The 24,984-nt window shown below is 41.3% G+C and overlaps 1 protein-coding gene across 1 annotated transcript in view; it reads right to left on the bottom strand.

The window, feature by feature from the left end:
- Positions 1–2,271: 2,271 nt before the first annotated feature.
- The window catches only part of LOC124721739 (protein obstructor-E-like), a 43,836-nt gene continuing 21,123 nt past the window's right edge, over positions 2,272–24,984 (bottom strand). Inside the window, exons 2-5 of the mRNA XM_047246841.1 lie at positions 24,658–24,861; positions 22,869–23,075; positions 14,662–14,875; positions 2,272–2,886 (exon numbers count right to left, since the gene is read on the bottom strand). Of these exons, the coding sequence (XP_047102797.1) occupies positions 2,844–2,886; positions 14,662–14,875; positions 22,869–23,075; positions 24,658–24,861 (668 nt within the window). The 3' untranslated portion in view covers positions 2,272–2,843. The remainder of the gene's footprint in view (positions 2,887–14,661; positions 14,876–22,868; positions 23,076–24,657; positions 24,862–24,984) is intronic.

The following is a 24,984-nucleotide window of genomic DNA, read 5'->3' as shown; positions in this document are numbered from 1 at the left end:
TTTCGCGGCCCTTTATATATTCTCACTCAGTTTCTAAATGGTTCACGGCTTCCGGTTGTTAGGGGAAGACACTGATTTTCGTACACGTAAAGAAAGCGACAGTTGGAGTGACGCCCAGTGGATAAGCAACACACCTAACATACAGATAACACAGGTACGACCTTAGCGCCTGCCGCGGTGGCCGTGCGGTTCTAGGCGCTCCAGTCCGGAGCCGCGCTGCTGCTACGGTCGCAGGTTCGAATCCTGCCTCGGGCATGGGTGTGTGTGATGTCCTTAGGTTAGTTAGGTTTAAGTAGTTGTAAGTTCTAGGGGACTAATGACCACAGCAGTTGAGTCCCATAGTGCTCAGAGCCATTTTGAACGACCTTAGCTGACCAAAGCTGCTAGGAAAACTAGCGTAGTCTGCGCTTACTTATGGTAGACTATGGTAGCCTATGGTAGTTTCACAACTCTACGTATGCCACATTGAGCTGAGGCCATTCATTTATGATTAGATCCTGCAGAGTTACCAAATAACGAGGTTACCGACTACTACATTTCACCTTCTTTGGAATTAATTTCGGGTAATTTAACAGGCCAGTCGAGGTGTAACATGGTGCATGGGTGTTCGACAAACCAAAACCGTTTGTGTGCAGATCTTTGAACGGGTATGTTGTCATCTTCGACGATGAAGGTATCCACATCATGCTCGTCATGAAAAATGTGGAAGAAATGGCAAATTTTACTCACCGAAAACGTTGAAATAAGCGCCCTGATTCATTTTCAAGGTAGCCCGAATGGATATCCATTGGTAGAACGTGACACTCTTCTCCGGATATTTTACGAGCAATGTTTTGCACCATGTTACATGTCAACTAGTGGCATTCCATTCCTCGTAGACATGTGGGACAATCTGCATTGATACACCAAAAGATCGGGCAACTTCCCTGTCGAGGTACACTACAGTTTCTTTCAAATATTGTCACCTCTCCGCGTGGACTATATTACCCCGTCTATTCAGTATAACAAATTGGCACGTACACGTCACTTCAGCCATGCCTTACTTCAGCGGCGGACGGTCACATGATCCCCTGCTACCATTTCTATACCGTCTGCAGCGCTACAAAAGGATCATTGTGCTCTTTTAAGGAGTGGCTAATATTATCAGCTGCTGGCTTACTGCTGCAGTAAAAGTAACAAATTTCTCTTCATCGTGACAAGAATTGTTCTGTTCATCTAATGGCAAGTCTTGTACATTGCTAAGTGCATAAATCCAGCATTATTAGCAAAGTAAATGTTTTAGAAACGCTAAAAGTGGTGTCTTACTTGACATGTCTAGGTAATTTTTTTTCCTTCGTGAGAATGCATTCTTATGATGTCGTTTCTTAATTGCTGCACTTATTTTAACAACGATTATCGGCTTCGCTCTTTACAGAACATCTTCATATCAGCCGCAGTTTGAGAGAAGTTGTAATAATTGAGTAGTCGCAGATTATCTCCACATGATAGTATGTCAAGCTTTCAGAATGCACTGTCGGGTACCATGTATTCCTGTCACATGTAATGTAAAAACCAATACAGAAAGAAATCAGTTCTTGTTATCTATTATTTTAAAATTATGAGTCTTGTTGACGGTAGGTTCTGTGTGTCTTGTAAAAAATTATATTTGAATGTTATTCAGTTGTATCGAAAATATAAAGCAACTGTGTAATCAGACTGTTTATTCTTCTTTCACACAAGACTCTACAGTACGTTCGTCAAACAGTGACATGACAGGTATTTATAGTGATCAATCACACTTCACTTATTTTTATTTGTTGGATGAGTATATATACTAGTGAAATTTGAGCGAAACTTTAGGCAGCACTTAGACTGCTATTATCAAAATAGATATTGTAAACACGATATGCAGATTACAATGGTCCAATAGTGCTAGTGACATCGTTAGTGTACAAAAAAACCATTCACTAGTTAGGTGTCCAAACGATGAAAGCTTTCATTTCAAGTATCACTTTAATGACAAATTTGTTTCTTTCTCCAATACTGGTCATATCGTGTTTGTCACACCAATTACATGACAAGTTGGGGTACGTAATTATCTGCGCTCTTTTATCCGTTGATGTCTATTTTAAATTTGTTCTTTGTTTCTTTTGCATGTCATCAAAAATTACGAATAGACACATAGCTATAGTTATTCGTTTCATCATAACAATAACCTATAACTTTATATTTACTTAGAAATAGTGTCAGGTAAATGAAAAGGGATATGGAAAATGAATGAAAAGCCGGTAATTTTATGTATTAACGATTTATTTATGTTTTACAATACACTGAAAAACATAATGGAATCCAACATGACTTTACGGTGACAAAAATGAGATGTTAAGGGTAAAGGGAATGTTCTGGATTCAGATTACATGTAGAATGACAGAATATCGACGCGAAGGATCCCTGTGAATAATTAATTTTAAAATATTTTCACTTTGAGTGAACTGAACAACAACAGCAGCAGGCTTAGTAAATTGTTGTGCTTTTCAAAATTATTTGGTCGGTTACAGGAACGGCAGCATGATTCACTGCTCCAGAACAATGACAGCACAATGAATTGTCAGAATGTGATGTCTGTTGCCAATATTCAATAGCGTGAGTAATGTAGAAGAAGAAATGTATATGGGCTTCACTTGTACTTGATTACATTTGCAGTCATTGGCAACGATGTAAAGTATTTGGTAGGATGTTTCAGTTGTGCTGTGGTGATGATTCCTTTCCCTATAACATTTACCACACACATACAGTACCTAACATACAAACTCTGACGTGTCAACGCCAGAATAACCACTCATGCCATCTGCTCTGATAGCAGCTTATTTCCGCGACCTCTTGCCCTCATCAGCGTACCACTTCTCACTGAAACGAAAGAGAATAACATGAGAGTATTATCACTGCTACTGTACGTCATGATGGCAAGTACAAAAGATTATCTCATTACTTTATTTACTTCAGTAATTCATAAGTATGTCTCCTATGAATAAGGGTTGTAGGTAGCTGATGCTTATTATGGACTGTCAAAAACCGTCCTTAAAAGAACTGATATCTGTGTCTTCATTGAACTGCAGCGGAAATAATGACATAAAGCTATTGATAATGAAAATCTTCAGGGAGCGCAGAAAAGCATTTAGATGAAGTTTCTTGGAAGAAGAAGAAGTAAGATCCATTCTGAATAGCAGTTTTCACTAAAGTACTTACTGACTTTACAAAATGTACAAGAAACTCCAGTTTTATAGTTTTTTTTTACATCCCAATAAGTATGATTACAAACTCTTCCCGTAATTTTAACATATACAAGACTTTTGGAATCTTACCCTGACCATTATTGCTGTGGAGAACAGAATACTTATCAACCTTCCACTGAATTATTTTTAGACTTAGAACCTTGAAGAACTGTAAATACTGAGGATGGTTTGCTAAGACTCGACGGCTAACTTAAAGATAGGTTTTATTTTACAAGGAATATTTGTAAAGAGAAGATTTGCTCTCCAGCAACATGACGTATTTGTTATTTTAATTCTTGTTAATGTTTGTCAGTGATATCGGGTAACCGTTTCCGTAATTAACGAAAAAGTCATACTTCGTGACATCGTGTCATTAATGCGGATACGAAAAGATGATATCCTCCTGGAAAGTGAACAGTATGTGACTCGAAAATATCTCTTCATGGATAGTTCACTACGTGTCAAGCGCAATTAGTCTAACAAAAAACATTTTCTCTCACTGTTTTGTGTTACAGATAGGAACGCGCATAATGCTGCAACTTACAGTTTAAGTATAGTATCCTCCCACTTACTGTCCTTCAAATAGTTTTGAAAACATTAACATCAACTTGTTGATGTATCGAGTGTAACAAAACAACGTAATATTTCTGGATTAAATTTGGTTCTCCTCGTTACAGTGGATATACCGTTAGTATGAGAAACATAAGACATTTCTCAACTGATTCGCATTTACGGGTATTAAATGTTTCCTATGTCATTGTTTGGACTATTCGATTGTCATGTTTCGGTATATAGTTGTAACACATGTTCGCAAATGTTTCATGTTAAAAGCCAGAGAGATCTGTGAAAAACATCATTTTTTTTTCAGTCGGATACGAACTTTTCAATTACTTTGTTTATTTTTTTAAAATGATACTACTCTACTACAATTGTGTGGAGCTTCATACAGAAGGGATAGCTGTAGTAGTACATCACTATGATCATTTCTGTATTGCAGATTTCCTTTAATGAACCTGCCGGGAACAAAGATATGCACACGTCATTAACGTCTGCCCAACTAATCGAATATTAACAGTCTGTCTACCTCTTAAATTCCATTTCAGACAGACTTCAGGCAGTAGTATTTTACAGCTGATGTTTACTGGATACATAGATGCCATTTCTCTTTCTTACCGTGAACTCTAATTTGTAACATGGTCTTTGTCAAAGATTGTTCATCAGAGTAGTTTCTGAGAGCTATGTGGTAAAATGTTTTTAAATCTGTTGCAAACATTCTCTACTGCCCCGCACTTTTACTAGCTAGTGGCCACACCCACCACAGGGGTTTGCCGCAGCTAAAGGTGAAACACTGGGTATCAACATTTTGTACTTCACACAAAAATCTGATATCTTGAAAGTTCCAGGTATTATCCAGCAGACGGCAGTTGTCGTAATGTGTCATTAGATGTACTATAATTTTGGACAGCAACATACGACATCAGTGATTCTCAAATAAAAATGTGTTACTAACAGAATAAAGGTCTGTATGGTCATTTCAGCGATGGAAACTGTTTTAATATAACCATGGGAACATTACAGTATAGCTTTTGGAGCTAAGGAGCAGTGTCAATGAAAGAATTATAGTACAGCACGGATTACCCAGCTGCTGGAACTAAGTGAGTGAACTTCTCTGTACCTGTAATGGAATTCACGGAGAAGCAAAGGAAAGAAGCCAAGGATTATCGTCTCGTAGACGTCGATATCGTTAGAGACAGAGAATCGTCTCAGACTGGACAAGGGTAATATCTACATCACTTAGGTTTGCAGTGGTGCGAAATTAAACTAGGCTAATACTTCTGGATCCAAATTCATAAAAGAACCTTTGAAAGCGAAGTTCAACATTTCTGAATTTGTTCTGATACAATCAATTTCAGTTCCTATGCCATTCATGATTGTCAGGACATTAAGAGTGGTGCCTCTGAGATCTTTTACACATGCACAAAAGTTCTCTGGGTTTAGAGAGAGGTATTTCCATAAGATCCTGCTACTGTTGTTGTTAAAGTCTTCAAGCAATGACCTTTCATCTGTAGAGTTGGTGACAATCTGTTCCTCTACAGACTCGTAAAGTCAGCAGACGATCAAAATCAATAGTACTGCAAATGATTTAGACAAGATATATGTGTGGTGTGTTAGGTGGCAACTGACCCTAAATGATGAAAAGTGTGAGATCATCCACATGAGTACTAATAGTAATCTGCAAAATTTCGGTTACACGATAAGTCACACAAATGTAAAGACTGTGAATTCAGCTAAATACGAATGACTTAAACTGTAACCATTACATAGATTATGTTATGGGGAAAGCTAAAAAAGACTGCGATTTATTTGCAGAACACTTAGAAGATGCAACAGCTCTACTAAAGAGACTGCTTACACTACAGTTGTCCGTCCTCTTCTGAAGTATTGCTATGCGATGTGGGATCGACATCAGATAGGTTTGACGGAGGATATCAAAAAGTTTCAAAGAAGGGCAGTTCGTTTTGTGTTGTCACTAAATAGTCGAGAGAGTACCACGGATATGATACCCGAATTGGGGTGGCAATCGTTAAAACACAGGAGTTTTTCGTTGCAGCAGGATCTGCTCATGAAATTCCAATCACCAATTTACTCCTCAAAGTGCGAAGATATTTAGTTTTCCCTGACCTGCATAGAGAGAAATGATCATCATAATAAGAGAAGAGAAATAGAGCTCGCACCGAAAGATTTAAGTGTTCGTTTTTCCCGCGCGCTGTTCGAGATCGCAACGGTAGAGAAATAACTTGAACGTAATTCGATTGTGAATTGCAAAACAGTCATGTAGATGCATATGTATATGCGCATGTACGACGTCAACCAGTAGAACTCTTGCACGTCTGTTATAAATCAAAATTCAGCGCCATTAAAAGTTCATCATAAGTTAATATTCGGTAGTGATTTGAAATTGCAGCCAACTGACGTCCGATGCGAGAGCCCTGAAAGTTAGTCTTTACCGCGAAACTCCTGTTTACTATGATGGGATGGGAAAAACCGACCAGTTACAACCGATACCGTTATTTTATTTCTGAATAACCGTTATTTATTGGTATTTATTTGGTCTCGGTTACAATAGGTGTTATTTATTTTTTACTAATAACCAGGTAAAAAACCAAAATATCAATTAGCCACAGCAAACGCGCTAATATCTCTGGTTTAAAAAGAAACTAGTAATTTTTATCCATAAAATTTCCATTGTAAATGGAATGGAAAAATTTCCTATATTTCAGTATTGCTTTATTACAGAAAATGGGAAATGCAATCAGCGTTGTTTTCATAACATTGCCGGCAGAAACAAGCAACAAAGAAATGGTGTAAGGGCTGTTACAGCTTTACTGAAGACAATATTGTATTGTTACCATGTGGCGTCGCATATCGGATGGTACTCGTGTACAAGTAGTGTGTGAGACTTGTCACATCTGACCTACATGGTAATTTTTCCGTGGACTGAACATAGGGGCGTAGTGTGCGGACGAGAACAAAATGAAGGTTTAAAGGAAAAATATGTCTTTAAAAGATGAATGATAAAAACGATTATACTGTAATTTTTGTGTTAGTGTTAAATAACTGCATGTATTTTCCGTAAGACCTACAGTAATTGCTGTAAAACGATTAAGAAGTCAGATAACAATCACGCAGTCTAAAAATATAAAATATAAAAGTTTCATCTAGGTCTGGACTCTTACTTTAGAACTCGGGTATTCTAACGCAAAATTCAACCCACTCCACTAATTGCACAACAAAATTACACAGTACTGAATGAAGTTTCTTGTCATGTGTGTGGTTACAGGGTTACCAAATTGCCCTCATTTGACGGCCATTTTCTTCCAAAAGCATGAACGGAACAGACTAAAATGACTGATCCAAAATTTCGTACCGTTCATGTTCTGTTAGCACGCAAGGAAGTGCACTGTGGTAATGGAGAGCGCGAATTTTAGCTCATCCTGTATATTAATAGTGCTATTACTGGTCACATAATTCTTTAGCCACTTAGCGAGTGGTGTTAGTTGCTGTTGTGAACATTTCGCTGATTGTAAATATCTAGCCAGATCTCGACAATTTTCAGTTCGCTACGAAACTGGGAACTACTCATACTGAAGTTTCCGTGCATTTGAGGGAACATAAAAAAGTAGTGTGCTGTGAAGACGTAAGTAACGAGTCACAATTAGAATCAGGCAACTTATACGAATACCTGTAGTAATAGTGTGTGGAGATACGAAGTTGAACGCTCTCATGTGCTGAGTTCTAGGTTAAGTAAGTCAGAGGCATCAGTTTGCTGGTAAAACACGGGTATGGTTCAAATGGTTCTGAGCACTATGGGACTTAACATCTGTGGTCATAAGTCCCCTAGAACTTAGATTTACTGAAACCTAACTAACCTAAGGACATCACACATATCCATGCCCGAGGCAGGATTCGAACCTGCGACCGTAGCGGTCACGCGGTTCCAGACTGAAGCGCCTAGAACCGCACGGCCACACCGGCCGGCCAACACGGGTATATTTCGAGCTTATCTACGAAACAGATTTCTTACAAAGCAGGCAACTGATGTCCGATGCGATAGCCTTGAAAGTTAGTCTTTACCGTGAATCTCCTGTTTACTATGGTGGGATAGGAAAAACCGACCAGTTAAAACCGATACCGGTATATGATGGAACACGGGTATATTTCAAGCGTATCTACGAAACAGATTTCTTGCAAAGTATTTAAGGGGAAATATTGGAATAATGCTCAATTTTGTGGAATCCATCTATTATTAAACTAGGAAGAGACATAGAGTCTATGAAAACAAAAGCAGCGTGGTCACAGATTTATGGCCGGCCGCGGTGGTCTCGCGGTTCTAGGCGCGCAGTCCGGAACCGTGCGACTGCTACGGTCGCAGGTTCGAATCCTGCCTCGGGCATGGCTGTGTGTGATGTCCTTAGGTTAGTTAGGTTTAAGTAGTTCTAAGTTCTAGGGGACTGATGACCACAGCAGTTGAGTCCCATAGTGCTCAGAGCCATTTGAACCATTTTGAACAGATTTATGTTTTCCTCTCTACAGGCGGAAATACTCTGTGAGGGCAGATTGGGAGTCGTACTTGAATAGCTCACACAGTAGAGTATTTGCTCGCGAAAGACAAAGGATCTGGGTTCGAGTCCCCACCAGTGCATAGTTTTAACCTACCAGGAAGTTTCAAATCGGCAGTCCCTCTGCTACAGAGTGAAAATTCATTCTGGAAATAACTGTTTTTTGTACGTTTCCACAGTAATCACTTTTCGGTTTGTATAGCTGTAGTTGTTCAGCTTTGAAAGAATCCACGGTTTCAGGTGGTGTGACAGCCGGTCACAATAGGTCTAATGCGATCAGTTCCAGTCACAAGCGTGAAGATGGAGCACGTAACGCTGAGCTAACAAAATGAGATTGATGCGGAAAACGGGCGGGGAACAGAGAATCGTGCTACAGGGTCAGCCATCGGGTGGGCGAGGCGTTGCGCAACGGCGAAAGCCGGCGCAGGCGGCGGCCGTGCGGCCCTGAGCAGCGAGCGCAGACCAGCCGCGGGTTTGGGCCAGACGCTTATGCAACGCGCCGAGCCCAGCCGCCATTCATACACGTCCACGCTGCACAGCTTCCGTAAAGCGGCTCCTGTTTTACATTTGCCCTAATATAGGGCGCAAGCGAAAGCAGACGTGACACACTGATTTATAAATGTAGTTCGAGGCATGTGTCGCGCACAGCGATAGCGATCTGACCGAATATCTGGAGTCCCTTCTTCTGAAGCCATCTCAGCACGAGTGGTGTACGTATTTTTGGAACAACCGAGATCTGAGGAATGATTAATAAGTAATGTGATATAATTTCGCCATAACGTACCGTATGAAAGAAATGCTTGTTGTTCCCAATTATTGGTTCATGTAGGGACAGTCAGAGACGGCAAATGCTCAGCAACTCAGAGGGACTATGCCGCATAAATAGTAGTCTTTACTAGGAAAAGTATTTTGCGATCGTATTGAAGTGGTTTGACAAAATCAGAATACATTTAACAAACGATTTTGTGTTCAGAAGTCGAAATCAGGCTTTTCAACTGAGATCATGGTGAGTTAAAATTATCTCATAGTCTTTAAACAACATTTTTCTACGACTGTGAGTAGGACCACGAACATATATTTCCCAAACCGTGTGCTATTAAAAGGCGTGAAGACCTGAGGAAGAAGGAAGATTAGGGTTTAACGTCCCGTCGACGTCGAGGTCATTAGAGACGGAGCACAATCTCGCCTAGTTTGAAGGATGGGGAAGGTAATCGGCCGCTTTTTCAAAGGAATCATCCCGGAGTTTCCCTGGGGCGACTTAGGGGAATTACAGGAAACCTAAATCTGGATTGTAAGACGCGTATTTGAACCGTTCTAGTCCCAAATGCGAGTCCACTGTGCTAATCAATGAACCATCTCGCTCGATAAGGCCTGAGGAAGTAGAATAAGCAATGCAGTTGAAAGAACTTTTTTCTGACTAGACTGAGGAAGTTTTATTCCACTAAAAAAAAACATAACACAATTTTCTCTTTCGCAGCATATGACAAGACTAAATAATTGAGGATGAGATCTCAAGTCTTTGCTGATAGTTTTTTAACTGATTGTTTCGAAATATCAGCAGTCAGTAACAACAGTGGTTTGATGTCACACACCTGGGTGCCATTCGGGAAAAATGTAGTTAGCCTAAACAATTTCAAACAGACCCTACAGTGATTCCTTCGACTAGATCTTGGTGGACTAAGTTCTGTTTCGCCTGCAGTGGCCTAGACATACGAGTTCGTAAGCTGTAAACCAAATTTATTTTCACTCAGAAGAAAATAAACAGGAAGTACAATCCATTCATTCGTCAACTTTCGCTTTTTCTGCTAATTTCAACCAATAAGTGAACTTGGTCTCGACGAGTCTTTTGAACCGCCGCATTCGTCACGGACTTCGAACTTAGTCCGTGAAACTGAATCGCAGTCGTATGAAAGCAGTGTAATACGAAATGACCGAAGATCCGAAACGCCAACCCACCCAGTTGGCTTTTTCTTTTCTTACTCCCGTCAAGGCGATGATAAGTTAATGTAGGAAAAATGACACGAATTTTGAGTATTATTGTGGTGTCACCGCCAGACACCACACTTGCTAGGTGGTAGCTTTAAATCGGCCGCGGTCCATTAGTACATGTCGGACCCGCGTGTCGCCACTTTCAGTGATAGCAGACCGAGCGCCATCACGGCAGGTCTTGAGAGACTTACTAGCACTGGCCCCAGTTGTACGGACAACGTAGCTAGCGATGCACACTGGCGAAGCCTCGCTCATTTGCAGAGCAGATAGTTAGAATAGCCTTCAGCTAAGTCAATGGCTACGACCTAGCAAGGCGCCATAGCAATTGATACTTATCGTATGAAGCATGTATCGTCAATAGCGATGTACCAAGGATGGATTAAAGTTAAGTATTCCAGAAGCTACGTACTTTTCTTTATAGCATTCATTACGTATCCTGTTTCAGACCTCACGCCATCCTGCGTGAGCTTATAGCGTGTATTTCGGTCACCTCAAACCACACTGTGTCGGCACTTCTGTCGACACATCAATTATACTACCGGATTTAGTATCTAGTTGCGTGTAGGGTCAGAAACTAATAAGTCGGCTGCAGAGGCCTGATGGATACTCCCGATTCGCGGTGGTTCTTAATACCACAGTGTATGTTTGTGATCAACGTCTGGGGTCTGACCCATCCAAAATTCACATTACAGTATTCGTGTGGACCGAGTTTAGTTTCTTTTTAGAATTACACATATTGCGTAAGTGATTCTTTATACTTCTTTAATATCTCGATGTGAAAACGGTATGGGAGAATCTCAGTTCACCAAACGCTGTTAGGTATGTACCATATTTTGTAGCAAAATTTGAAGATGTTTAAACATAAAGTCACACAAATTCAAGAAGCAAAATGTTATCTTAAAGATATAGTCACTTATTAAGAAGAATCTGAGCGTTTACACGAGACAGCGCTGTAACGAAGTCACAACAAGAAACTAAGTGGTGTCCACACCTTTCGAGGTAAAAGTAAATTTCTGGTTTCATGTATGATGTGTGCAAATGTTTTCCATCGTGACTATCTAGACGCAACTAAAAATTTAAGTTACGCTCCTTAGCAGTATTAATAGAAAATACTAAAATTATTCCCAAAAGAAAGTAGACTATCAAACGCAAGTATGTACCACAGTGAAAAGTAAACTTTTTAGAATGTAAATTCTAAGTGAAATATAAATTTTTGCAGTTAACGCTAAAGAGTATTTTCGTTATTTTGATGCACGCATCATTCATAGCTTCCTGAAAGTAAATACAATGAACAGTGATTATAAAATTACAATATTTCTTTCAGTTATTTATTCAATGTAAACAGTTAGATACAGTAGTTATCTAGGTTAACCCTTCCATTTTCAGTTTCACAGTTGACTAGAAACCAAATGAGTGGACTAGAGTTCCAGATATTCGGTCGCTTCGCAATACACGGGTTGTATCTTATTGTGATTCGATTTCTAGACCACAGGGGACACAGAATATCTCTCAATTCATTCTCGAGAAATCCGAAAGTTAGAAAAGATCATTTACAAACATGAGTTTCCAGCAATGCTCCATTTGAGTGCCTGCACGCAAGTAAGCCCAATCTGAACATGAATTGATTTTATCTAGACGAGTAGATTCACAGAAATTGACCTTTCGGCTGCTGCCTCTGCGAAGAGACCAAATTACAGGAATAATCTCAAACTTTTTTGTGCAGTCCTTCACCAGAATTTACGGGCCACGCTGTCAAAGGGATGTGTTTTTGGAGAATTGGTATGCTGCCACCGATGCAATTTTAGTTTAGTTTCATGAAACTCACGATTCGACAACTAATAGTTCAGCGACAACTAGTACCTCACATAGTGAGAACTCGTTCTTCATCTGGGCGAAACCATAATAAGTGTATTGGGCTTCGTAATATTCCACATAAACAGCTTAAATAATTCACCTCTTACTGTACTTAAGCGTTCCAGTTACATTTCTCAAGTACGCTTTATTAAATTAGTTTCATTTTAGATAATTCTTGAGTAACTGTATCAAACATTTCTTTTGTATTTCTTCGGGGTTTTTACACTGGGCCCAGAACATGAATCAACCTGAAGTCTAACTTTTAATTAATTTGACGGAATGATTGTCTTCCTAGCAAACATAAATTTACACGAATGATTAATTCAAATCAAGGTTTTTCCTGTATAATATGAATTCACATATCAAATCAAGTTATGCCAGAACTCTACAAATGATACGTTTATTATGGCCGTTGCGGGGAAATGCCAGCGCTATGTTCTGACAGAGTATCTCATTAATATTTAATGAGACCATCATTGTAAGATTTCGTATTAAGAAATTGAAAATTGATCTCCTATTATTCAAACCCAACAATTTAATGTCAACAACTGAAGAAACTGAGTCAACATTAAATCCCATGCCCTATTAACTAAGAGGACACCATGAATTTTGTTTTGCACTTCACAGATTCCGCAGGGTTGCTAGGATCCTACAGACACTACATCAGTTTATATTCTGTACATCGAGTTCGTTAAGGCTAACACTTCATCTACGAAGTTTCTTAGGTCTGTGGAATCTGACATGATCCTAGTGGAAACCTCCATTGTTTGGATTTGGAATGATTGGTGCTACGTTCGGATACGTTTGTCTGGTGTACCACTAGTTCCCTTCAATCCAAAGACAATCTCTTCACCTCTTTGTATTTACGTTCTTCCTTGCTATCATTAAAACATTTTTAACTTTGTCTCTTTCGTGCATGTTTCGTTGACATGATTCTCTCAATCAAGCTGTTAAATATTTTTCAATGACGCTGTAAACGCCTAAAAAATCTGTTAACCCTTAAATAAATTATTTATCGCAGTATCGTGTTTTACCACATCTAATAAGTACTTCCTCGTCTAATACTCTATTTTTTCATGGTTTGTCCTGCAATAACATCTTCCGCAACGTGTCGAATGTATCAAACGTACTTTTTTAAAATTTTTAATTTCTATATCCCTAGGACATAAGTATCGATACGTTGATACTAATAAACTCTTTTATCTCAAAGACCAAGGAATTTATCGTGTATACCTATTGAATGTATCCATTGGAGGTTGTTCAACGAGATAAATATTCCATAGCATTCTCTCTTCCTTCGCTTTCTGTTGCTCGTCTCTCCTACATCTGCAGTTTTCATTTCCTTCTTCTTTACTTTCATCCTGCATTTTCCCTTTCCTCTTAAGTTACGAATCCTTCAGCAATTGCTTTTTGAAGCATGTTAGTATTATATAGCAGTGAGGGACTCACTCGACGGAAATGACATTTTCGGTACGTGATTCCATCAGAGAACGGTCCTAGGATACTTATGGCTCTTAGTGAGACTTTCACCTCTGAAAGTTCTTTATATAAGTATTAAGTTTTACTGACATTCAGATCATGTTTTAATATGTAGGCCTCTTCAACTTGCAACATGAAGGCAAGAAAATATCATCTACAATGGAGCATTGCCTAACAAAGCACTATGCTGCGGAAAGCAGCCTCCCAGTTAAGGACAGTTCTGATTTTTTTATAGTAATAATTAACGATTTAATTTTCGTATCGGTCTTACTGCTAACATATAATCAGCTATTTACTAAGTTTCAAAAAGAGGTGCTGCATATGTTCCATGTCTGTCATCGGGGGTCTGTGCGTGTATAAATCAGTAGGTCTCTCAAGAACGAACACAACCTCATAAAGTTGAACAGAATGATACCTTCATTCAAATCTCATCGAAGAAATCAGTTGGGCCACAATGAATGATCATTTTCACTGCTCGTCTTGGGGACTTAGCTCAGTGTCATTTTTTTGCCCGTAGCCTGATGTGATGATTTGAAGCTTTATAGTTTCGATGTAATCACTGTGGCTCGTCTACCACACTTGTGATGCGATTTTCACATTTTGTTGTGAATTTCACTAACATGTGTGTATTTTACTAGACATTAGGTCGTGGTTTATATTTTAAGAGAGAATTTTTTTCCTGGCGCAGTTAGAAATTACCCCCTAAGGGTTTCATGTGAGACGTAAGTCGTTATATTGTCCTCGGAAGTCCTATTATCTAATCATATTAACACTACGAGAAAAATAGTGAGATGCGGAGGAACATCTAATAAATTTAGTCACTTAGAATTCTGCACAAAAATAAATGAGGACGGCTTATCTTCAGTGTGTAAAAGTGTGGATCTTTCAAAATAACATAAAGGTAAGGCCATTAAAATATGATGCAGGTGACTATTTTTGGGTGGGACTGTTGTGAATGAGATATTTACCATCCGGGCACGTTCTCGGGCTCGTCGCACTTGAAAGTGACCTCATTGTAGACGGTGCCGGTGGGGCAGTTGCCGCGCTGGGGCATGCGGCCGTTGCGGCAGATGTAGAACTTCTGGCAGTCGTCCGGGTGCGGGAACGTCGGGTGCGGCAGCACGCGTCCGTTCGGGCCTATCACCTCGCCGTCAGGGCAAGAGAAGCCGTCGTCCAGCTTGTCTGCAACAGGCAAAACACACTCTGAGGAGCCTGCCAACGTATGTGCTGGACCCAGAAAGCCATCGTACCCTTAGCCAACAGAGGCGAAGGACCGTACTACTCCTCTACGGGGAGATTTTGTCAAATAGTGACAACCTGCAGGAAACGATCGTGAGAGGATAAGTAGCAAACTTCAGGTGACATATGGCAGCAAATGCGTTCCAAGGGAGGTACACCGACTTGAAGGTGCAGATAGATCTTCGATAGGCCGAAAGCAAGCATGAGAACACACCAGGCAAGTGGCAATGTTCTGTTGTACTAGTGTTGTTGTGTTACATTTGCATGCGAATCAGCAACACCGGTTCACCCTCAGCATGTGGTCGGAGAAGACGTCGAGATGCCTCCACACACAAAAGCTGAAGTTAGCTGGAGCCTCATCATGTAGCAGCCTTCGTACTACCAAAGGCATATCTTCGAGTATACGAGACAGGGACACCCGCTGGAAGATCAAGAGGCGTTGTGGTAGTCGCCAAGAATCCCTGCCCAATTATTGAGGCTAAACCAGTGTCGACGGTTTGCTGCCACCGTGCTAACAAAACCCCAGTACGAAGAGAATATTGCCGGCCATAGTGGCCGCGCGGTTCTAGGCGCTACAGTCTGGAGCCGCGCGACCGCTACGGTCGCAGGTTCGAATCCTGCCTGGGGCATGGATGTGTGTGATGTCCTTAGATTAGTTAGATTTAAGTAGTTCTAAGTTCTAGGGGACTGATGACCTCAGAAGTTAAGTCCCATAGTGCTCAGAGCCATTTGAACCATTTTAAAGAGAATATTCCCACTTCCCTGGTGTGCCCTCGTGTTCATTTTCAGTCATTGAAACCTACATTGTCAAAGTTCTTGTATCTCCAGCTTCAAGGGGTGTACCTCCGTTGGGAACGAATGTCTGTCCATATGTCCTTTTTCCGCTCCTTATTCTCTCAGTGATCGTTTCCTTCAGTCTGTCCCCATTTACCAACATCACCCCGTATAGAATCCCCATGTCCCAAATGTTTTTCACAATTTTAGCAGCTCGTTACAAGTAACACATGTCATTTTCAAACTTAGAGCTAATCGTTCATTTGTATGTTGTGATTCATTTTCATCGGTGCTCGTGGCATGCATCCAAGTACTGGCGTAGGATCTGTCTCTTTTCCTGTTGAAGTGTGTCTAGTGTCTAGCAGGATCCGGTTGACGAGTCCCTAGTGCAGTGTTACGCGCGCGTGCAAGTGTGTGTGTGTGTGTGTGTGTGTGTGTGTGTGTGTGTGTGTGTGTGTGACCGAGGTTGGGATGTCTAGTTATTGTCTTTGTGGTTCTTGCTATGGTTGAATATGAACTGAAAGGAGACAAAAGCTGAAAAAGAAAGTCTGAACTATTCTTTAATGGCACATATGAGACTGTAAAATTAAAATCCTTATCACGAGTGTCATATGCTTGGGGTTGTCCAGAGTCTCGAAGAAAGATGATTATGGGTTTAACGTCCTGTCGATGATGACGTCTGTAGGAACTGAGCACAGGCTCAAACTGTGCAATGATGGGGAACAAAATCAGCCTTTTCCCCTTCGAAGGAGTGCCTACGTCTGGACGGGGATCCGAACGAAAGCGAATGCATTTCCTCAACCACTAACCCACCTCGTTTGTTGCCTTGCCCTGTGATGTTGGGCTGGGCGTAAATGCTGGACCGACAGAACAGCTCAGTCACCTACTGGCTGCAACTAGTTCACCGGGATTGTTGTAAATGCCCACGACGGCTCGTTTTGCTTATGGCAGCCTGCCATAAACTGATTATATTGCTTACCTCTTGAATCTGATTTGAAAAGTTCTTTGGAGCTATGTCACGTACTGATTAACTACGTTACTGCCTCTCATTCACTGCTAAACTATGATGAAATACGTCTTTGTCGAATACATGCACAATACAGATTTAGTGTGAGAAAATCAGCTTAATTTTGGCGCACAGAGACTTTCATCCCTGGAGGGACCAAAGGTTTAAGCGTGTAGGAGTTGTGTAAATGTATCTGTCACGTCTTTGTTTGATTGTTATCTAGAATATACGGTCTACAAGCAATCTAACTTCGTGACATGCACGCTGCTCCGTGTAGCGTGTTTAGCCGTTGCGCCACGGAACCCGCGCTCAAGTAAATGGTGTGTGCAAAGCACCCACGACTTCCGCCCGCTTGAGCCAGCTACCACCTCAGCACAATTTCCTCCTACTCCCTTTAGTCTCTGGTGCGCAAACGACAAGCGGAATAATCCTGACACATTATCGTATTAGGAAGGAAATTACAGTAATCTAATGTTCATAATGTACTAAAACAACTGAACGATGTTCTATAAGTACGATCAAGTGTGGAAAATAAAGACTTTGTCCAGATTTATGCAGATTTTCATCGACTTGAGAAATAATGTAAATATTTAACATCCTGTTGATAGTCTGATTCTTACAGACGAAAACTTATTCATATGTGTACACGTTAAGTAACCTACTGATTTAAAGATCTACTCAGTATCTGTATTGTTTTCTCTGTACTCGTATTATTAGGTGTCTCCATAGGGGCATTCTTTGTCCGCTGCATTTTTCCAGCAGCTTCAGCATGTACTGCCAACGAAATCACCTCTAGTTCCTGCAGGCCTTCCATTTTACTAACTTTTTATAGTTAATTCTTAAACTCACATTCATATGGGGAATTTTTACGAGAGTTGCATTGTTTAATTCATATAGAATCACATTTTGGACGATTCTGTTACGGGTCTGCGCCTCAGATATCACTTGATGACTGTTTACCACGGATGAGACCTTATAGGAAAGTTTTCACAGGGTTAGAAGCATCGGCATATGGCAGGAGGAGCAAGATTAAGATTTAAAAGTGTTTTCCCGAGACCAAATTCCCAGGAACCTGATTTAATTGATAGATGGTGCAACCACCTCTTCGTTACGTTTCGCTGTGAGATGTTTCCGCCACGCAAACTTCAACATTAGTGAGGAGAATTTTAGACAGAACAGTCCTACACAACCGTTAGTCACTTCCATCTAATCTAGCCGCTATATGCACTGCAAACAGCCGTTACAATGTACAAAAGTTGGTAGTCACGGTACCATAACCCGTCAGAGTCTACTATTTTATAATATCAATATCGGACAGACACAAGACATTTCTCAAAAAATTCAATTCCACGAAAACAGACGCGAATCGAGGAGTTCTCAGAACTGTTCGATTGGTGTTTTACATTTGGATTAAAAAATAAAGCTTTGGTTACTTGTCAAACAACATCAGTCAGTTGTTTTCTGTCACACCTTGGCAACAGTGTTCCATTATGGTGAAAGTGTGACGTAAATAGAGTTCTGCTCCACTAGAAGCTCAGTAGGCGGAAAGAGATAAAGCTTCAAGGCGAAGGGAAGTACCGTTTCCAGAGCCAGCCGTTTCTCGAAGCAGCGGTGGCGGTCCCGTTGCTAAGGCGAAAGCACGGCGGCGTGACCGTGAGCTGGCGGTACTGGGTTCGATTGCAGCAGCGGCACAGCGGCTACAGAATTAATGGAGTTGAGCAACGGCGGCAGTGCTTGCATCACTGGCGCACGCAGATGAGACACAGCTCCGAGCTCTCTCACAGCTTAACGCCACCACGAAAGCGAGGAAAGAAAAGGTTAGGGTTTAACGACCTGTCGACGACGACGGCACAATTGGACAAGGATGGGACGAAATCGACCGCAGCCCTTTAACGGAAAACCATCGTACCATTTACCCTAGCAGATGTAGAGAAACCACGAGAATTTTTAATACGGATGGAAATTCGGGCCCCGCTCATATCGAATATGAGCCCGCAATTATTTTGCAGGTGCATCACTCTAGCGGAAATTCAATAGTTGAAGGAACTGCGCATGATACTGAGTCGAGTTTCCTCATTAACTTGATCTCTACCTATTGCTGCGTTGTAGTGCCTGGTGGTGCTCCAAATTCCTAGTGACGAAAGTTGGACTGGTTTCCTTTCTTAATTTTCTTTACTCTATCTACAAAACAATCTTATAAGATTGTAAAGCTTGTAACAAAAATTTGTGGCCAAACATCCAGGAAACAATTCTCATATATATAGAAATAAAATGTGTTGTATGTACATAGGTCCGGACACGTTTTCATTTTCACATTAGAGCTCATTTTGTACTTCTCTTCACAATCAAATTAAGTATGGGAAACACTCATAAACAGAACGTATCAGCATTCCATGAAACGTTTTCTTACATGAAACGATCAAACTTCATAGTACCCTCCTGGTTACGTTTGGTTAGAACGTACTGTGGGTTGTAATTAATAAGTGTTTGTTGTTCCAATTGAACGAAGCTAATGTTGATATGTGACTCACTTCGTTGCCCGTGTTGACATGCGACTAACTTCATTGCTGCTGCAGCATCAAGCACGTAACAGCAGCCGTTTAGTGTTCATCGCGGACTTGGTTTCCGGTACAGTACAATGGAAGTTACTCAGTACAGAGTTGGCAGATGCCCATTTGCTGTATGGATTAGCAGATGGTAATGGCCGTGGGGATCCTCTTTCTATCGGGAGAGATTCCCAGAACGAAGGTGCCCCGACAGGGGGGACCTTTGAAGGAAATGATCGTCTTTATATGGAGCTTGGAACGTTTAAGTCTACTACTTGCGACTGGGGGAGGCCTATAAAGACGAGGACACCTCAACTGATGGAGGAAATTCTTCGTGCAGCTGAAGGCTGCCCTGGTGTCAGCGTGAGACAATTAGCTGCGTCAAATAATGTTAACCAGATGAGCATCTGTGGGCGCTACATGAGAACCAGCTGTACACGCACCATGTACAGTGTGTGCAGCAGGCACTGTCAGAAGCTGATCTTTCGACACGGATACGCTTCTGCTACTGGTTGATTCACCAATGTGTCAACCGTCACTTTCGTGCAGATGTGCTCTTGCCGGATGAGGCTTCGTTTCAAAGTAGATGTGTGAAGAAGAGATGTAGAAACTGAGCTCTAAAACGGAAATAAAGCGTTTTCAAACCAATGTCCATATAACATATTTTCTTCCCCTACGAGTGAAGAATGTTTTGTAAAAGTTTAGTCATACCTTTTTGTTATACACCATCTATTCGTGTAGCCTTATAGTCTGTGTTACCTGATGGGAAAGGCATGTCGGTGAATACATAATTTAGGTAATGGACGCTTGGTTCTAAGCGACGTCTATGCTAATCTGCTGTAGCCCATCGCTGTAAGGTCTGAAGTTCATAAGTCAGACGTGATTGCCACAGGTTCTGATACTCAGATCGCTGAAAGTATAATTGCGGTGAAGTGCAGAGCAGGATATTTAGTTTTGCCGATTATCGGTGGCGGTCCGTAACGACGTCGGAGATTTCTTCCAAAGACCAAGCCGTCGAATGTCACATTTCTGCACGGGATATTTCCCTTGAAGCTAACATAAAAAGTTCTTATGTTTGGCAACTTAGGCGAACGTCTTACACAACGCATCTGTAACAGTAAAATAAATAACTAAACTTTATGGAGAACGGTGATAAAAGGTGGATAACTCAGACTGACGAATGCACTTATAGCCACGGCACTTTTATTTGAATTTACACCTACAATCGATCTACAAGAGCCTCTATTTAGTTTTAATCTGTCACATTAGCTAATGAAACCAGTGATCCAGTTATTTCTAGCCGTTGAGGCTATTGTTAACAATAAAATGCTAAATTAATGATGGAAAGAGTTTTCTTGACTTGAATTTTTATAGACCTCGAAAATATTTAAAGTAATAAGCTTAAATACTTTCATGTTAATTAGGTGAATAGTTTTAGGCCAAAACACAGATTTTGATTAATCATCGAGAAACGTTTGGTTCGTGGCATTTCGCGTGAATTTCCGGCATAAAATCGTAATTGACATTCGTATGAATATAAAGCACAAAAGGAATACACCACGCTCATTTATTATGTAAAATTTAGAACAGTCTTATGTATACTCTAAGGCATCTTGTGGGACTGGCGTGCTCTTGTACTGAAACCACAGACGTGCACAAATATGAAATCGTACGTCTTGAGGCCCAACTCCCAGGAGTGAGGGGCAGCCAGTCCCCTACTGAACAGGATCTTCCAATACTGAGTAGCACTGCTCCGGCTTGTGACTTATACCATTTAATCTTCTCTGACATAGATATGGTTAAGAGGAAGCAAAACCAAGAAAAACGGATGTAAACAAATATCTGATAGTTTATGAACCAAAGGAGCTATCGTAAATCCACAATTTTGGTTTTCTGATAATTGTTAGTTTTAAATTGAAACCTAAGCCGTGCGGCTTACGACTGGCTTCATCGAATTATACAATAAGGAACTGGCACGGATGTTAACAAATATCTGATAGTTTATGAACCAAAGGAGATATAGTAAATCCACAATTTTGGTTTCTGGTATTTGTTAGTTGTAAACTGAAACCTAAACAGTGCGGCTTACGACTGGCTTCAACGAATTATACAATAGGGAACTAGCGAGATTGAAGATTGCATCCGTGAGTGATGCTATATCCTTCACTGCCGACTCGATGTGACGAAATTTACGCTTATAGATACAATCTATAACCTGAATACAGTAACTAAAGAGAGAACTGTCGTATATATAACGAACATTGTAACTTCGCTGAAATGATAGTAAAATACGGGGATAAAATAGAGCAGGAAACCAGTCTAACAAACAACACAAACAAATTTGGAGACCACATGCAATGTAAATACTAGTTCCTCGGTAGTTTCCATTGTAGGATCTTCCGGGCTGTGTATAGCAACAACAAAAATGTCGACACATTAGTACACAAAAAAGTAAGAAACAAAAACAGAGATGAACATACCTCAAGAGGGCCCGAAAATACAGCACTTTTGTCTATGTAACTAATGGAAGGCCTTGATTATTTTTCAAAGGGAAACCTACTTTGGTTTATCAATGAAAGATTTGTTAGAGAAAGACTGTTATTCGCCTTCCTGGTATCCGGCCGTGAACGTTCACAAAGACACATGGGAAACACAAATTTCTATCATCAGATCGATATGAAGTGGTGCAGTTGTTCAGACAATGGATACATTTTATGTAGAATCACAGTACAAATAACCTTGCAGACATCCTTTCCAAAGGATCCTCAAAACTGTTAAGTCCACCACCATATTCTTTTCCCACATTCCCACATTCGTACATTTAAGTTAGCCCTTCACCTCAAATGACTTCGATGTCGACTAGAATTTAAACACTAATCTTACTTTCTACTATACTCAGATCAAGATTTGAATTGCTTCATTCTTCTCTAAGTCACAAAAAATTCAAGATCTGAAACTTTCTGGCAAATTAAGACGGTGTGCCGGACCGAGGCTCGCACTCGGGACCTTTGCCTTTCGCGGGAAAGTGCTCTACCACTGGGATACCCAAGCACGACTCATGAGCCGTCTTGGCAGCTTTACTTCCGACAGTTCTCGTCTCCTACCTTCCAAACTTCACAGAAGTTTTCCTGCGGAAGTTGCAAGACCAGCACTTCCGGAAGAAATGATTTCATTCTGGAATTAGAGATATGTGAAACGCTGTATCGGCCGCAGGATGTCTGGAACTTTTATTGGATCACGTCAGTGCATATAAAATCAGTGAAGTACCTATTTTAATACCGACACTCTTCACCAAGAACTGACACATAAAATATAAATCTAGGGGTTTAATACTGACAAAATACAGCTATTTGTCTTTGCTGCCACCTACTTCAGGCTGAGCAAAAGAGTTGGATATTACTTACACTCGTCAGCGGTGCCAGAACTGATCCATGTTAATTCAAAATAAACTAGAGAGTAAGAATCTCATCCTTATGGATCTGAGGCCACACACTTATACGGGTGTAGTAAAGTATAGGCTTGTACTGTTAAAAAGGACCCTGTGAGGTAAACAGGGTCCCAAACCTCTAAAAACAAGAATCTCGGTGAGAATAGGAAAGTGCGAGCATACCCTTCTTGCTGTTGGTGCAATCGTGTCTTTGACTCTCGGCGGGCCAGGCGCAAGTGCTGCGGCTGTCGTCGTAGATGAGTCCGGGCGGGCAGGGCAGCTCGTTGGCCGTCCCGTCGACGCAGTTGACGAACTTGTCGCACACCTGCGCGTCGGGGTGACGGAAGTAGCCGTTGGCGCGCGGGCAGCCCTCTGACGGCTTCGGCTCCTCTGCACAACGACCAACACATCTCTTACAACCTCTTTACATATTACTCCACTACACAGCTACTTTCATTTCTGTTTTCTTCTCCATGTTTCTCGTACCCTTCATTAACTGTTTCTACTCTTCCAGAAGTTAGACTTATAGTACAACCAAGTGAAGCATGTTATGGAAAAATAAGATTGATTTTTAAAATACACGAGGACATAAGCCTAGACTGTCTTTGGTCTTAGTCACGTGTACTTCTTCTTCGTAGAAGAAGAAAAAGGAAAATAGGCTCTGTAAAGATAGTCCCTAGTGTTCTACTTTTCATTTACCCTATGTACACAAACATCACCTTCTGTCCCTTCCCCCCCCCCCCCCCTCCCCAGTCACTCCCAAAAAAAGTAAAATAGAATAAAATCGCCCCACACCACAGCGCTGCGCTCTTGTGCCACGCACACACATTTCCCTTGGGTGGGCTATACTTTACATCAAAGCGCACCGTGACAATCATAACATTGATGATAGACGAAATACTGGCGACAGACGAAATATGATATGAATGCGTGGTGTCCATTCGTTCGGGCAGGTCTCGACTCACAATCCCACCTATCGACAGTCCCCATCCATGTCTTCCATGCTCGCTAATTCTAGATTCCCACTGGACTCAAACGTAAACGTGCATTCATGACATAGCCGAAAGAATAGACACCACGCATTCTTATATCTGAGTCATCTCGATGGGCAATGAATCCACAAACCTCTCGATGGGCAATGAATCCACAAACCTCAGTGCAGATACACATTTACTTTCAACCCCCAGCAGTAATATAAAATTAGCGCGCATTGTGGACATAGATGGGGACTGTGCGTAGGTGGCGCTGGGTGAGAGTTTGAGTCGGCTGGGGAGCGTGCCGAGATAATCTGCGGAGTTGTGATAAACACTGTGTCCGGGTGGGGGAAAAAAAGATGGCGCAGCTATTAACGCAACTGCCTAGTAAGCAGGAGATCCCGGGTTCGAGCCCTGGTCTGGCACACATTTTCACTCGTCTCCAGTGATTCCGCATAAAGTCCCAATGCAACTGACACATTAGATCCATCCCTTCCCTTCCCTTCCTTTCCTTTCTCCCCCCTCCACCTTTTATTTACATGAGATGAAAAAGTCGTTTAAAATAAACTAGGACCTTCCAGCAATGAACGTAAATGTTAACAATGCGAGACAGAAGTAACTGTCGCGATTTCGATGCCCCTTAACGTAATTACTGTCCTGCAGTTCACACTCTTGTCCCTCCCCCCAGCACTCTGATGACATTTCCCTCCGTCCTGCAGAATTTTCATTTAAGCTATTTCCCATGCTGCTTATAACGACTTCATCACCGCCTACACTTCATGCTGTTGTTAACAATAATTCGTCTACTGCTTTGTTTCTACGGACTCGAAAACGTGGAGGTCACCTCTGTCGATTACGTTCCTTCACACACTCGATAGTGTTAGTAGTGAATGTAGACTTACAAAAACCTAATGAAAGGCATGCAGGGTAGGAACTGACTGACTCATTCAACACTGGTGACACGTAGAGAGACGGACACAGAAGGCGAGATGTCTTACGCAGCTCAGTCCGGTCGCCGCAGTCGACGTTGTTGGGGTTGTCGCAGCGCGCCTGGTTAGGGTTGCTGTCGTCGAAGACCAGTCCGTCTGGGCAGAGCAGCTCCTCGGGTCTGTTGCTGACGCACTTGTAGTACAGGTCGCACTGCACAGGGTCCGGGAAGTAGCCGGACGGCTCGGGGCACTTGAACTGCGCTGCTGCCGAACCTGTCAACACAACACACGTTGCTCATAACACGTACTCACCCTGCCGGTCAGATTCATTTCCTTGTTGCATGCGATGATCTGGATAGCCCTGCCAATATCTTCATTACACTGATAAGCCAAAAC

The sequence above is a fragment of the Schistocerca piceifrons genome, chromosome X (genome assembly GCF_021461385.2).
Source record: "Schistocerca piceifrons isolate TAMUIC-IGC-003096 chromosome X, iqSchPice1.1, whole genome shotgun sequence".
In the NCBI taxonomy this organism is placed as follows: domain Eukaryota; kingdom Metazoa; phylum Arthropoda; class Insecta; order Orthoptera; family Acrididae; genus Schistocerca; species Schistocerca piceifrons.
This window is presented reverse-complemented; position numbering and strand designations above follow the sequence as displayed.